Here is a 10,789-nt window from a genome sequence, read left to right as displayed (position 1 = left end):
ACACCCTGATTAAAATATCGCAGGCAGGACTATACCCCAAGGGGTATTCCTCTTCCTTTTTCTTCGGTGGAGCCCATTTAGTTAACACACTGATTATTTTGTGCAGCCTTTTTATCAGGAGACCAGACTTCAAAAGCTTTTGCTTCAATCCACAGCCTGCTTTCTTCATTTGTTTAGCAAGCTCACTCCCTACCTCTCACACTTCTCACTAGGACCTGGAGCGGCATTGTAAACACACAGAGGCTGGCACACGAGCCAGTGGGTTTGGGCTTCTGCACAAAATCCAGCCCCAGCTCCTTGGTGGGTCAAACGTAAGGTGCTGCAATTTGTCCTCAATACCTTTGGTTTTACCCTGGCTCTTTTCCATGATTCCCTTCTGCCGGTAGCATGTCAGCTCCCCTGTCTCTGGCCACAATTTGTTTAAACGCCTTTGCTTAATTGCTCTGACCAAAGGGGACTGCAGGGGTCGTCAGCAGGCAGACCATGGGCCAAATCTGGACCGCCAGACACTTTTGAATGGACCCCAAAATCTTTTTATTTACTTACTCTGATCATCACTGTTATTTTCACTGGAGTCTGGACCTTGACCAAGAAATTTGGACCTTGACAAAAAATAAGTGACTGCCCTGGTTACTGAGATAAAGCAGCAGTTGCCTGGAGGTCCTTGATCCTGTTCTACCTGCTGCTAGAGATCCGAGGGGAAGCAAAATGGGAATGCACACTGGCTGATAACATGGGCCATTTGAAGGGCCCATCACCATGGTATCTAGGCTCTGGCTGTCACATCACTGGAAGCATTGCAGGCTCCCAGTGCCCAAAGAAAGGGACACACACACACACCCCAGTAATGACAAGGCCTTGTCCCTGCTGCCCTCCTCGCTGGAGCTGCTGATTGAGCTGCTGGGTTGGGAGGGGAGGGGAGGGGAGGGGGATTTGGGTGAATTGGTCCCAGCTGCACCTTCTGCTGGAGTCGCAAAAGCCCTTGGGCCATGGATGGTAATGCAGATCAACCTCGGTTGCAGGACCTGACAATAAAGTTAATAACATATTCAAGCACAAGTGCCCTGGCGGAGAAAGGGCTCCTCGGGATGAAAGCATGATGAGGCAAAAATCAAGTGCTTAGAACAGAAAGGAAGTTAACTAAGGCCTCCCTCTGGGAGAGGATCTGTGGTGTCAGGGGGAGGGGCAGGCCAGACCCACTGGCAGGGCCCAGGCCTGGCTTGCTTTCATTTACACCAGCCCGGGGCCAGCTGGCTGCAATGGAGTCACTCCGGACTTACACCAGGGAACATTAGAGCAGTGCCAGAAAGGCCTTAACTGGCCTGCACAGAACCAGTCCCTGCTCCACCGAGCCCCCCTTGCTAAACAGACAAAGGCTGTGGAGGGAAGCAGGGGAGTGCAGAGAGGCAGGGATGGGCCCTAGGTCAGTGGCAAAACTGGGAACAGAAGCCAGGTCCCCTGAGGCCCTGTTTCCCTCCCCTGGCCCTCCTTGCCCCTGCAAAGCTCTGCTCAAACTCCCATTCCAGCCAATGGGACTCTGGCCCCTGGCTTCAGTGGGAGCTGGAGGCAGAGGAGGATCCGGTGAGGGAGGGCTGGGAGCCGGCTGGTTTGCGTGGAGGGTGTGGACCAGACAGGCGGCCCAGATGCACAGTCTGACACTGGGCTAAGCAGGGCCGACCCCCGCCCCGGCGCTCGTTGCATGGATTCCTGGGGAGGTTCTCCGGGGCTGCTGGAGCACTTGGCTTCCAATCTAAACCGTAAGAGTGAGAATTAAATGCTAATGAAGCTCTTTGATTTAACAGCAGACAAGACGTTTTAGTGTTGCTTTGCCTCATAGACTATTATTATGCAAATGAAGGGAGCTTGTATCTTTCTTCCCCATTTAGCTGAAATCAGCACTTCTTGGCAACATCCACCGCTCAATTACTGTACTTACCTGCTTAATGGGCGCGCCGAGCCCCGCTTGGGCGCACCTCCCGGAACTCGGGGCAAAGGCGCCCTCCCTGGCGGGGTCTGCGCCGAGCGGCGCCTGGCGGGTGCTCGGGTGCCTGGCTGGGGGGCAGCCCCGGGGGTGTCCGGGGCAGCCGTGGGGCTCGGGCTGCGAGGGGGTGGCCCGGGGCGGCTGCGTGGGAGAGTCTCGCTGGGTGCGTGGCTGGTCGGGGTGTGCCGGGTGGTGGTGTCTGGGCCTGCGCAGCCGAGAGCGGCCCCCGGTGCTCGTGTGTCCCGGGCTGGGACCGGCAGCCGGGCTGCGGCGTCCGGGGCTCGGGGCCCTGCCTGGCTGTTTCCCGGCGCCCGTTTGCCGTGTAAATCCGGCTCCCCCGCCCGCCCGGCCTGTTCCGCGCCGATATGCCGAACAGCAGGTGCTCGCTGAGCCCTCCCTGGCGTTTTAAGCCACTTTCCCCTGGAAACTTTCCAGAGCTTGGGCTTCCTTCCCCTCCAGGGGCAGCTCCCCGGGCCCAGCCGCCGCCGCCCCGCTCCAGGCTGTGGAGGTGTCAGGGGAGCCTTGGAAAGGACTCAGCCCGGAGACCCTCCCGCGGTCTCCTGTGGGGTGCTCCCTGCGCCCGGGGGACATTCATGGAGCAAGTTCTTAGTCCGGTCACCAGAGCAAACCGAGCAGCCGCGGGAGCCCCCGGGGTGACCGGGCCGCGCTGGCGCCGGCTGTGATGGAGCGCAGGGACAGGGCGCGTTGGACGCAGCTCCCTTTCCCCCAGCGGCGGCGGCAGGGAGCCGGGACCAGCAGCGCGGGGTCCTGCCTGGCCATGAGTCTCCACGTGCGCCCCCTCAGCGCGCTTCGCTTCAGTCGGGACTCAGTTTCCCTCTCGCTCATACTCGCGGGACCCTTCGGGCAGCAGCCCATGGAAGAAGGGGGGGCGCAGAGGGTCCCTCAGCCCGGCGGTTGTCCAGGCTGCGAAGGAGGGGAGTGTGGGTACGACAGACCCATCGGGCGGGAGCCACAGGTCGCGCCAGGCTTCCAGGGGTCTGGGATCCGCAGCCCCTCCATGGAGCTGCCTTAAAGGGAGGTGCTGGGGAAACACCCCGCTGGCGGGGGCGGGGGGGGGGGTGTTTCTGCTCAAGTTACATCCCAGTGACGGGTCTGTGCTGGTGGCGCAGGGAACCGGCTCCGGGCCGGTGTCTGGTAAACTGGCTTGTACATGACAAGAGGAGTAAAGTGTGAGCCCGATTTCAACCGCCGATGAAATAAAATCCGGTGCCAAGAATGATGATCTGGTTTCTTTCAGGCGGTAGAAGAATAAGAGCGAGGCGAGAGTTTTTATTTCATGTGCGGGGCTGATTGGGGTCAGATTTTACTCCCCTTTCACGGGCACAGCACATGGGGTGTGTGTGTGTGTGTGTGTGATGGGCTGTTTTCTTTTAGATCCCCCCCTCCATAGACCCACACATCCAAACCTAGGGGCAGGCCGGCAGATACACACATCTGGATGACACCCCTGCAGAGTGTGCGTGTGAATGGACCGAGACAACCCGGCAGGAGCGGGAGGACGCCGCTCCCCCACGCTGAAGTCCAAGGGGGTTGCAAAGAGGCTGTTTGGGGGTGTGGGGGTGTGTGGGGGGGTGTTGTGGGGTTTTAGCCCCGGTCACTGAAGAGCCCGGCTCGGTTTCTTGCTGCAGAAGTGAACAAACCCGACACGGTGCAAGACAATAGCGAGCAGGCCCGTGCCCGGGTGTTTGTTAATTAGGGACATATGTCTCCTAAAGGAATCGTTGTGGAAGGGGGGACCTTCTGCTCCCCTGCGCTCCTCATTAGCATGAGCCGAACGCCATTGGCCCGGAGGACGTGATGTAAGAGGGTGACTTGTAAACTTCGGGCGGCTGCGGATTGTTAGCTTGGTTGCAGTCACATCAGTCTGCTGCGGGTAAAGAGGGAGGGTGGGAAATCAGAACAAACGACCGGCTCCAGGGGCGCTGAGGTTCACAGCAATGCTGCTAATTAGAACTCAGGGAAGGAGAGCAGCGTGGATCAAACAGAGATTCACGGGGGCCACGGGAAAAACAAATGCAACCTGGGGGTTTGACTTAATATCCTGCAGGAGGCGGCTCCTCGCTTGCCAGGGGAGGGAGGGGAGATTCCAGAGGCCAGGCGAAGCCCCTGGAAGGGACCCTGGGAGGTGCTTGGGCACCAATGGGAGTGGCAGGTGCTCAGGATCTAGACCCCTGGGGTGGGGGTGGGGAGGTATTTGAGGGAGGACTTCCACTCCCAGGGTCTGTTGTCTTCTGATTTATTTCCATCGATCAGACCTTTAGATTGCAACTTCCTTTGTGCAGGGACTGCGCATTCCCAGCTGCTTATCAGCGCGCCCAGCACCCTGGCGGGCTTCAGAGAGTAAATAACAACAATGGGTCACCCCCTGAGGCTTTTATCCAGGCTGTGAGTCAATGGGAGTCTTGGCTGAGTAAGGACTGAGCTATTGCAAGCCCAGGAAGGACTCCGCACCACCACCACACACACGATTTAACCCGCTGTTCATGGAGTTGTCTCGCAATGGCAGGAATGAACGGCTGGAATAAACTCAGAAGGCTGCCCATACTTTGCACTGATTGGGCAGCTTCCATGGAAGAGCTGAAAGGATTTTGCAAGCGTGAATTAATGGGGTCTCACAGCATGAATGTGGGGGTGTCGCTTATCCACTCCTTTCGAGAAGTGAAGGCCCAGAGAAATGAAGCATTGGGCCCACTCTCACACAGCCAGTCACTAGCTGGGCCGGGACTAGAAGCCAGGAGTCTTGGTTCGCATCCCCCTTGTTCTAACCACTGGGTGATACTTCCTCGCACAGCTGGGGTAGAAGCCAGGAGTCCTGATGCCCAACCTCTGCTCTAACCACTAGACCCCACGCCCCTCCCAGAGCTGGGAAAGAACCCAGGAGTCCTGACGCCCAGCGTCTGCTCTAACCACTAGTCTGCACTCATCTCCCGGGGTGGGATAGAACCCAGGTGTCCTTGGTTCTCCCACCTTGGGCTGTAACCTCTGGAGCACCCTCCCTTCCCAGAGCTCTAACCACTAGACTGAACTCACCTCCCAGGGGTGGGGGTAGAACCCAGGAGTCCTGCCCCCACCCCCGCTCCAACCACTGCACCCCACTGCCTCCCCAAACCAGATGGAGCAAAAGGACGAGCCAGCTCGGCACGTTCCTCATTAAAAAGTGAACGCGTGGCTTATTGATTGCATCACAGAGACCACAGGTCCTCCTGATTCCCGCCCCGATAAATCAAAGAAATAGCCTCTCGTGTGGTCCGGCCGCGCCAGGGCGGCGCTCTGCTCCCCGGCTCCGGAGCTGTCCCTCGGCCCCTTGCCTGAGCGCCCGGGGGTCAAAGACAGGGACGAGCTTCTGGGCCTCAACAGGGCCCACGGGCTCCCTACTTCCCTTCTCCTTTTTGATCTAACTTGCAAAAAGCCCGGGCAGGAGGCGACTCACAACAGCGTCACTAAATCAGCTCGTCTCGCTGCTGTTCCCGGGAGGGGTTTTTTTTTTTTTTTTTTTTTGATGGATTAAATTAAGCGCTTCCATTTCCGTCCACCACCTGATCGCTGCATTATAAATCCAAACAGCTGATCCGAGAGTCTTCAGAAATTCAGGACCTTCTACAGCGGCTGCGGCAGAGCCTGGGAGCTGTCCAGTGCTGGCGAGAGACAACAGCCGGCCCTGAGCCGAACAATAAGAATTGCAGCGCACGGCGCAGGACGCGGGGCCGGGACCCGCAGCTCGGAGCCGCTCCCGGCCGCGGGGAGCTGTCCAGTGCTGAACTCGCGGGCGATGTCTGAGGAGCCCGCTCTGTGCTGGTGACCCCGGGAACTCAGGGGGGCTTTGGAGCCGCGCTGGAGGTCGGCAAGACGGGCCCGGGCAGCCAGCCGCCGCCTCTGCCGCACCAAAGCCGCTGGATCCCGGGTTGGAACAGGGACTGACTGCACCAGGCGGAGACTGGGCATCTCCGCAGCGCGGCTCGGGGCTGGGGACTGCCCGGCTGAGCAAGCAAAGCCCTAAAGCAGCCGCAAAGCCATAGCGCGCCAGGAGCTTTTTTCTAATTGTATTTTTTTAAAGATTTTTTGTGTGTGTGTCGGGGGGGGGGTGGTACGTTTCTTTCCCCCTCTAATAGCTGATCCAGCAACAACCGGCCGGCTGCCGCGGTTCTCCCCCTCCGCTCGCGGTGAGAAACCATGCCAAGATCTTTCCTGGTCAAAAAGGTCAAACTCGATGATTTTTCTTCGGCGGATCTAGAGAACTCGTACGGCAGGTCTAGAACGGACTTCAGCTCCCGGCTCCATGACAAGGGTAAAGAGAGCTATGTGGCTGGTGTAGATGTTCCAGGCCGTGGTCTGGCTGGCTAGAGAGCGGGCGTGTTTGCTTGCACGGGGGCCTCTGCTGGGGAGGCTTGGCCGTGTGAACGCGCCCGGGGACCACATTCCTGTGTGCAGCCTGCCTCCTTCCCCGGAATGCAGCCTGCGGCGGGCCCTAGTGAACAGGGCTCTGCCTCTCAGAGGTTGTTGACTCTGCACGTTTTAATGCAACCCAGTCGCTCTGTTCCTACCACGGCACTAAAATTAGACCTCGAAAAAAAGAAGGTACCAAGGCGGTGCAGGGGTGGGGGAGAAATCGCAGCTGGGGGCGGGGGGGGGGGGAGAAATCGCAGCTGGGGGCGGCGGGGGGGGGGGAGAAATCACAGCTGGGGGCGGCGGGGGGGGGGAGCGGTTGGAATTCACCGTGGCAGAAATGGTTTTGTTTGGAAGGCCCTTTTGTCTGCCGATAGACAAGTTCAAGGACAACTGTTAGCACCCTCCAGGCTTCCCCGCGCGGGGGGCTGGCCACCCTGGCCGGCGCTAGTGGACTCGTTGTGCCCCAGGTGCATAAACCTCTGGGTGAAAAGTTCCCTTAGACATGACCCCGGCTCAGAGAGGCTGCCCCAAGCCCTGGCGCTGATCGGAGAGCTCCTGCTTTCCGGGGGGGGGGGATGCTCACTTCGCTGGCTCCTGGCTTTTGTTGATTGCAGCATGTCTGCAGCGTGTTGCATAATCGGGAGGAAATTGGCTGAAGTGGCTTGGGAAGGAAGGGAAGCTCACGCCCCGGGCCCCCCTCTCCAGGCTCAGCCACCAACCTGACCTTGAGGGTTACCCCGAGAGGAAGGTGTCACCTCTGTGGGGCTTTTCGGGGGGCGGGGGGAGGGGCGCAGCACAGCCATGTCCTCGCTCTGCATTCAGAGGAATCTTAATGAGCGCTGCGAGCTGCCGTCCCCCTGTATCTCCCCAGCCCCCCTCTCTCCCCGCCTATCTGCGCCCGGCAGCCGGCGAGGCGAGAGGGAATCTCGGGGAATGATGAAGAGGGTGGCTGGCGGGGAGGGTTCATCAAACGCCACGGCCATTAGCATGACAGTGGAGAGCCGGCTCCTGGTTCACCGCCGCGCACTTCACCCCCCGCCGTCGGCAAAGCAAGGGGGGGGGGCCCTGGCAGGACGAGCTTGTTGCCTCTATTAACCAGAGAGCTCTCCAGCTAATCTCCCCAGGCCCCTCAATGATTTAACAAGCCTCTTCTGGTCTCTCCCGCTCCATCCCCCCCGCCCGCTCCCAGCAGGATACATCAGTGACTACATCACCCCGTCGGTCTATGAAGGCGAAAGCGCCATCAAGGTGCCCTCGCCTGACCCGATCTACCCGGGGGCGCACGGGGACTATGGCGCGCCGGACTCGGACCAGCCCGACAGCCCGCACTCGGAGATCGCGGCCGGGTACATCAACGGGGACGCGGCGGTGAGCGAGGGCTACGCGGTGGACGCCTTCTTCATCACCGACGGGCGGTCGCGGCGCAAGGCGGTGAGCGGGGCGCGCAGCCTGCAGCGGCACCGGTGCAGCGAGTGCGGCAAGACCTACGCCACCTCCTCCAACCTCAGCCGGCACAAGCAGACGCACCGCAGCCTGGACAGCAAGATGGCCAAGAAGTGCCCGACCTGCGGCAAGGTCTACGTCTCCATGCCGGCCATGGCCATGCACCTGCTCACCCACGACCTCAAGCACAAGTGCGAGACCTGCGGCAAGGCCTTCAGCCGGCCCTGGCTGCTGCAGGGCCACATGCGCTCGCACACGGGCGAGAAGCCCTTCGGCTGCGCCCACTGCGGCAAGGCCTTCGCCGACCGCTCCAACCTGCGGGCCCACATGCAGACCCACTCGGCCTTCAAGCACTTCAAGTGCAAACGCTGCAGCAAGACCTTCGCCCTCAAGTCCTATCTCAACAAGCACTACGAGTCGGCCTGCTTCAAGGGGGCCGTCCCGCCGCTCAGCCCCAGCGAGACCTGACCGGGGGGCGGCCCCTGGCGGGGTCCCCCTCCCGCGGCGAGCGCTCTGCGGGTGCCCCTCCCCCCGCCCCACCTCTCCGAGCGCTCCGGGAGCCCCTCCCCCTCCCGGGCGGGGTTCCCCCCCTCCGAGCACTCTCCGGGAGCCTCTCCCCTCTCCTCCTCCCGTCCCTGGCGGGGTCCCCCTCCCCACCGCTCCGAGCACTCTCTGGGCGCCCCTCCCGTCCCTGGCGGGGTCCCCCTCCCCCCTCCGAGCGCTCTGCGGGCGCCCCTCCCCCCACCCCCTCCCGGGCGGGGTCCCCCTCCCCGAGCACTCTCCGGGAGCCCCTCCCGTCCCTGGCGGGGTCTCCCCGCCCCACCTCTCCGAGCGCTCCGGGAGCCCCTCCCCCGCCCGGGCGGGGTCCCCCCCCTCCGAGCACTCTCCGGGAGCCTCTCCCCTCTCCTCCTCCAGTCCCTGGCTGGGTCCCCCTCCCCACCTCTCCGAACACTCTCTGGGTGCCCCTCCCGTCTCTGGAGGGGTCCCCCTCCCCCCTCCGAGCACTCTCCGGGAGCCCCTCTCCCCTCCTGTCCCTGGCGGGGTCCGCCTCCCCGCTCCGAGGACTCTCCAAGAGCCCCTCCACTTTCCCCCTCCCGTGCCTGGCGGGGTCCCCCTCCCCTATCCGAGCACTCTCCGGGAGCCCCTCCCCCCTCCCGTCCCTGGTGGGGTCCTCCTCCCCCCTCCGGGAGCCCCTCCCGATCTTGGCGGGGTCCCCCCTCCCCACCTCTCCGAGCACTCTCCGGGAGCCCCTCCCCCATCCGGTCCCTGGCGGGGTCCCCCTCCCCCTCCGAGCACTCTCCGGGAGCCCCTCCCCCCTCCCGTCCCTGGCGGGGTCTCCCTCCCCACCTCTCCAAGCACTCTCGGGGTGCCCCTCTCCAATTCGTCCCCAGGGTCCCCCCCAGCTCTCTCCAAACGCTCCTCGGAGTTCCCCCGACCTCTCCAACCTCCCCCCACCCCGCCCCCTGGTACAGAGCACAGCAACCGAGACCCCCCCCCCTTCCTCGGAAACGGACTCCGATCTCCTGCTGCTCCTCGCCTGGCCCTTTGGAGCGGACTCTCCCTGCCGGGAGTCCGGCCGCAAGGGCATCCAATGTCCTCTCCCTCCGGGCTCTTGCTTTCGAAAGGTTCAACCTTTCTGGAGGCGAAGAAGAGGAAAAACCCCACGAAGTAAAAACTCGTGCTCCGCAGCCAATGACCACCAAGTGTCCGCCTTTACAGGTAAACCCGGAACGACTAATTCCTGACCGCGAGTCTCTCTGGCACGTTTTTATTTGATTCCTTTTCAACGGGGTTTTTTTAAGTGTCTATTTCTATTTTCGTAAACGGCTGGGTTGATTTATTATCTATTTATTTCGCAGAGTTTTTTTAATATATCGATATGTACACTCGGGGTCCCCCGCGCCCCCTCCCCTTATTTATTTGGGGGAAGCCCCGCAGTGACTTTGTTTTGCGTTGAATCTGAGGCGCACGGCTGTTTACTTCCAACCTCCTCTCCGCTGGTTGCCGGTATCTCCTCGCTATGCCAAAGTCTTCGTCACTTTTTTGAAGAAAAAAAGAAAGAACGAACCGATTTCTCGTTGCCGCCCTTTCTAACGCTTTGAAGTTTTGCATGCCAACCAAGGAGCGAAATCTATGCCAATTCCGCGACGCTTTCGATTCTGATCACTGGGTTGAGTTCTTTGGTTATTTATTTATTTGCCAAACCTTAGCTAGTATATTTGAGGGCAATACGTCTCCTTAGGAGTCCGATACCGAACTTATAGAGCAATAATTAAGGGAATGCATGTTATTTTTAAGACAAATAGTATTACTGAGAAATCAGGTACATTTTAATCCAATATTCTTAATAGCAACGAATATCAGGGACTATGCCAATGTAGTGTGATAGGACATACGACGACTCTTCCTTCTCTTCTAATGTATGCACTGCCTGCCTTTGACTTCATCGTAGTGGTTAGAGGGTTATAGGCTTGTGGGGCTAACCAGGGGCCCTGCAAGCAAGTTAGTTACATTTTTCTAGCAAATCTTGGAGGAACATCCACCTCGGCTTTAAGGGGTGTGGGGTGTAAGGGGTGTGGGGGGTTTAAGGGGTGTGTGGGGTTTTTTTTTTAAGATTTCAAGCATCTGGGATCAAAAATAGATACACTTGGACAAGCTGTTCAAAATTTCTACACACACACACACACACACAGAGACAGACACACACAAAGACACACAGACACACACAAAGACAGACAGACACACAGAGACAGACAGACACACACAGAGACACACACATAGAGACAGACACAGACACACACACACACAGAGACACACACACAGACACACACACACACAGACACACACAGAGAGACAGACACACACACAGACTCACATACAGAGACAGACAGACACACACAGACAGACACACACAGAGACAGAGAGAGACACACACAGAGAGACAGACACACACACACA

The 10,789-nt window shown here is 59.8% G+C and overlaps 1 protein-coding gene across 2 annotated transcripts; it reads left to right on the top strand.

Annotated features, from left to right (window-relative positions):
• The first annotated feature begins 5,246 nt into the window (after window positions 1-5,246).
• SCRT1 (scratch family transcriptional repressor 1) lies at window positions 5,247-8,313 on the top strand. 2 transcript variants are annotated; one of them, XM_037891590.2, is made up of 2 exons: window positions 5,247-6,287; window positions 7,581-8,313. In XM_037891590.2, exons 1-2 carry the CDS (start codon window positions 6,173-6,175, stop codon window positions 8,297-8,299), a joined length of 834 nt encoding a protein of 277 aa, XP_037747518.1. In that variant the 5' UTR covers window positions 5,247-6,172; the 3' UTR covers window positions 8,300-8,313. The 2 variants fall into 2 exon arrangements, with proteins under 2 accessions (XP_037747518.1, XP_043394868.1); XM_043538933.1 differs by having other exon boundaries at window positions 7,578-8,313.
• Window positions 8,314-10,789: the final 2,476 nt, after the last annotated feature.

Source organism: Chelonia mydas, chromosome 2, assembly GCF_015237465.2.
Source record: "Chelonia mydas isolate rCheMyd1 chromosome 2, rCheMyd1.pri.v2, whole genome shotgun sequence".
NCBI classification, from domain to species: domain Eukaryota; kingdom Metazoa; phylum Chordata; order Testudines; family Cheloniidae; genus Chelonia; species Chelonia mydas.
Note: the sequence above shows the minus strand (reverse complement) of the source record. Positions and strands in the feature narration are given on the sequence as shown.